Genomic DNA, 3,058 nt, shown 5'->3' on the forward strand with positions numbered 1-3,058 from the left:
CCAACTTTCTGTTTATTCTCTCACATTCTATACCAGGAAATAAAAAGCCATTTCCAAGCCTTTGTCACTTCCCTTGGAAATGGTATCATCAATATTCAGGCATAATCCACACAAAAAACAAACAGCTTAGTACTAACTAGTGAACACAATCTTACATTTGAAAATAACATCGAAAAAGCACCATCAAATCAATCTTAATATATTGATTATATTATCCATAAAGCCCATAAAGTGTGCTAATTTCTTCAAGAATACAAAAACAAGCAACATTAGGCAACAATCCCAATCTCATTTACATGCATTTCCAGATTTTCTCCATTCTACATCAGCTTGATTATATAGAACACCATTTAATTAAAAAGATTTCCATGTTCATTACATCAATGGAGACCTGAGCTGAAGAGAAAAAAAAAAAATTCTTGCGTTTTAGTTTCATTGATGACCAGCAATAGAAAATCCCACCACCACATCATTCCCCATTTATGACAAAAAATGGAGTACAGCATTTTGGTTAAGAATCATATATACACCCAGATTAACAATAACAAGTTACAGGCAGCAAAGATAGAACTTTCTTTTACAGCTGTTTAATTCTGGGTGACTCTCCTTCTCTCTGAGAAGGACTTCTCCAAAACCCAGTACCATAAAATCTTTGCCACATCTCTTTCTCCAGTTCCACCACAGCTTTCTCAGCCTCTTCAGAAACCTCCACATCTGGGAAAAAATCCTCAAGACAAACTACAGGGTGAACCTGCAACTCGCTATCATCGCACCCACAATGACCCCGGTGGGTCCTCGGCTGAAGCAACCCCTTTTTCAGCAACTTCCGCCGCCGTTTCTGGCGGAGAGCACGGCGACATAGCCCTGCAGGAACCTTGTAAATTGCTAAAACCAAAAGGTTCGCTATCCCACAAGGGCAACAGCAACAAATAGCCGCACACTCTGCTGTTGTTTCCCCACAAAACTCCCCGAACTTGGCACTCTTCTGAGAAGTTCTCCTTGTGCTGCTACCACCGTCATCGACGCTTGAGGAACAGGACGAGGAGGAGGAACGGCTTTGCAGCAGCGGTTGCCGTCGACGGACGGAGGTTGGGGTCCTAAGGATTATCTGGCGAGACATTGTTTAATAAAAGAACAAGATGGAAATGTTTTTATGCTGATTCGATTTGCTGTGGTCAGTTTCAGTGACGGTTTTGTTTTCCTTTTGGCAACAATGGGAATGTTACAAAAGAAACAAAACGAAACGGTTTGGGTGTTAAAAGGTCGGTGAAAATAATGATAAACAATGAAGGAGCAACTTTTTGCGTTTCAACCTTATGATTCTCGAATATCAGGAAGGAAAAGTTTGACTAACTGCTGTTATTCCTGCCTGAAAGAACAGAACAATCTGAACCTTGGAAAATGGAAAACCAACCCCTTTCCTTTTGTGTTTTTTTTCCAAGGTTTTACCCCTTTTGTTGATGATCAGGTTCTTTTCTCAACGATCCTGAACAAGGAAGAGAAACTTATATGGAAATGATGGTTGGTCTGGTTTCCTATTCCTTGCTCAAGGATCTTGTTTACAAGACAGGGAGAGATGTTGAGGCTCAAGAACCAGGGATTTTTGGTGGTGATGGCTGGCAAGGGCCGACACCAGTGAAAAACACGGCAAACAAATCAAGGCTCAACGAAAGATATAATAATATCTGCCAAGAAGAAGGGTCAGATTTTTCTTTTTCAGATGAGCTTGATTTTCGGCTGCTGATAGTTGTTGATTCTCATCTTCTGGGGTCTCTAATTCTCTCAATCTGTTTTGGTTCCTTTGACGGGTTCTTGCTTTATTTGGGCTCACTATAAAAGGAGAGAGAGAGAGAGAGAGAGAGAGATAGCTGTTTCTGATTTTGTGTGAGTAGGATTTCACACAGGGAAGCCTAAGCCTTGGTTTCTATCTTGGGTATATGGCTGTATAAAATTTAATTTTTGTTGGGCCTGTGAAAGGAATGGAGAGTCAAGTAGCAATCAAAGACTGGGGGGGAAGAAAAGAAAAGCAGGAAAAAACGTTAAATTTGTGTTAATTTCTTGAGCAAATTGGTCCACGGGGCACTGTCCACTTGCGCTAGCTGTTGGCTTTTGACAAGCTCCTAGCCTGCCTACAACTGGTGCACTGGTTTACACGCCCACGAACACCACTGAAAGAGGCCTGAGAGGAGCTTGAAAATGTGATATTTTATCTTTTTTGGGGTGCAAAAAGGTTTTGAGCTGATGAGTTTTTGTCTCTGAAAGCGATGGATTAACGACAATCTTCCATTCAATCAACACAAGGATACGAGTCACTACTGAGCCCTCCCTTGGGTATGACTTGTTTGGATAGAAATGAAGGGCTGGAGGGGAGTTATATGGAGCTGTCTATGACTCGACTTCCACGGCACAATTTTGTTACAAGAGCCCAAATCCATGCCATCAAGTTTTTCTAAAAGACGTGCTTTCACAACTGCTAATTTTCTTTTTTCTCTTTGCTTTAGTCCACTCTAGCCGGCCTCCTTAATCAGTTAATCTATAATTTATTAATTAATTAATAACTACTGGTACCTACTAACAACATTAACTTCTTCACACCGTTCTAATACAGCAAAACCAAATCTTTTTTTCATTAATTAAAAAAATTAAAAAAAAAAGAAACCCATGCTTTCTTATACAACAAATAAAAGAACGAGTCACTAGTCTATTTTTTCTCCTTCTTTTATCCATTGTTGCCTTTCATCATAATTTATATTAATTTTATGACGTATGCATTTAAAGTCTAAAATAAATAATATAGTCTCCGTTTTACCTATTACATAAGAGCCAGTCATAAAGTGGGCATATTGAGGTGAAGTAGGCAGCAGGATGAGAAAAAATTTGTGATGCAAATTAACTTCTTCGCATTAGAATAACAAAACATTTCTATTTTATAGGACAAAGGTCCACATTAAACTAAGCCGTGTCCACGTTGGTTGTATAACTATGGCTCGTATAATTGTGGCTCTAATTAACACCCAGGTATTTTACCAAGCCTGTAGTCAGAGCGCGTCAGGTTGAA

General features: G+C 39.5%; 1 protein-coding gene across 1 annotated transcript; it reads right to left on the bottom strand.

The window, feature by feature from the left end:
• Positions 1 to 397: 397 nt before the first annotated feature.
• Positions 398 to 1,927, bottom strand: LOC18598458 (uncharacterized). Its single transcript, XM_088806815.1, has one exon. It carries the CDS (start codon positions 1,118 to 1,120, stop codon positions 578 to 580), a length of 543 nt encoding a protein of 180 aa, XP_088662941.1. The 5' UTR covers positions 1,121 to 1,927; the 3' UTR covers positions 398 to 577.
• Between the last annotated feature and the right edge of the window lie 1,131 nt (positions 1,928 to 3,058).

Source organism: Theobroma cacao, chromosome 5, assembly GCF_053813885.1.
Source record: "Theobroma cacao isolate CCN51 chromosome 5, ASM5381388v1, whole genome shotgun sequence".
Taxonomy (NCBI): Eukaryota; Viridiplantae; Streptophyta; class Magnoliopsida; order Malvales; family Malvaceae; genus Theobroma; species Theobroma cacao.

What these genes read in the sequence shown, in the direction of transcription:
- LOC18598458 (XM_088806815.1), bottom strand. Translation starts at nt 1,120, where the DNA reads ATGTCTCGCCAGATAATCCTTAGGACCCCAACCTCCGTCCGTCGACGG.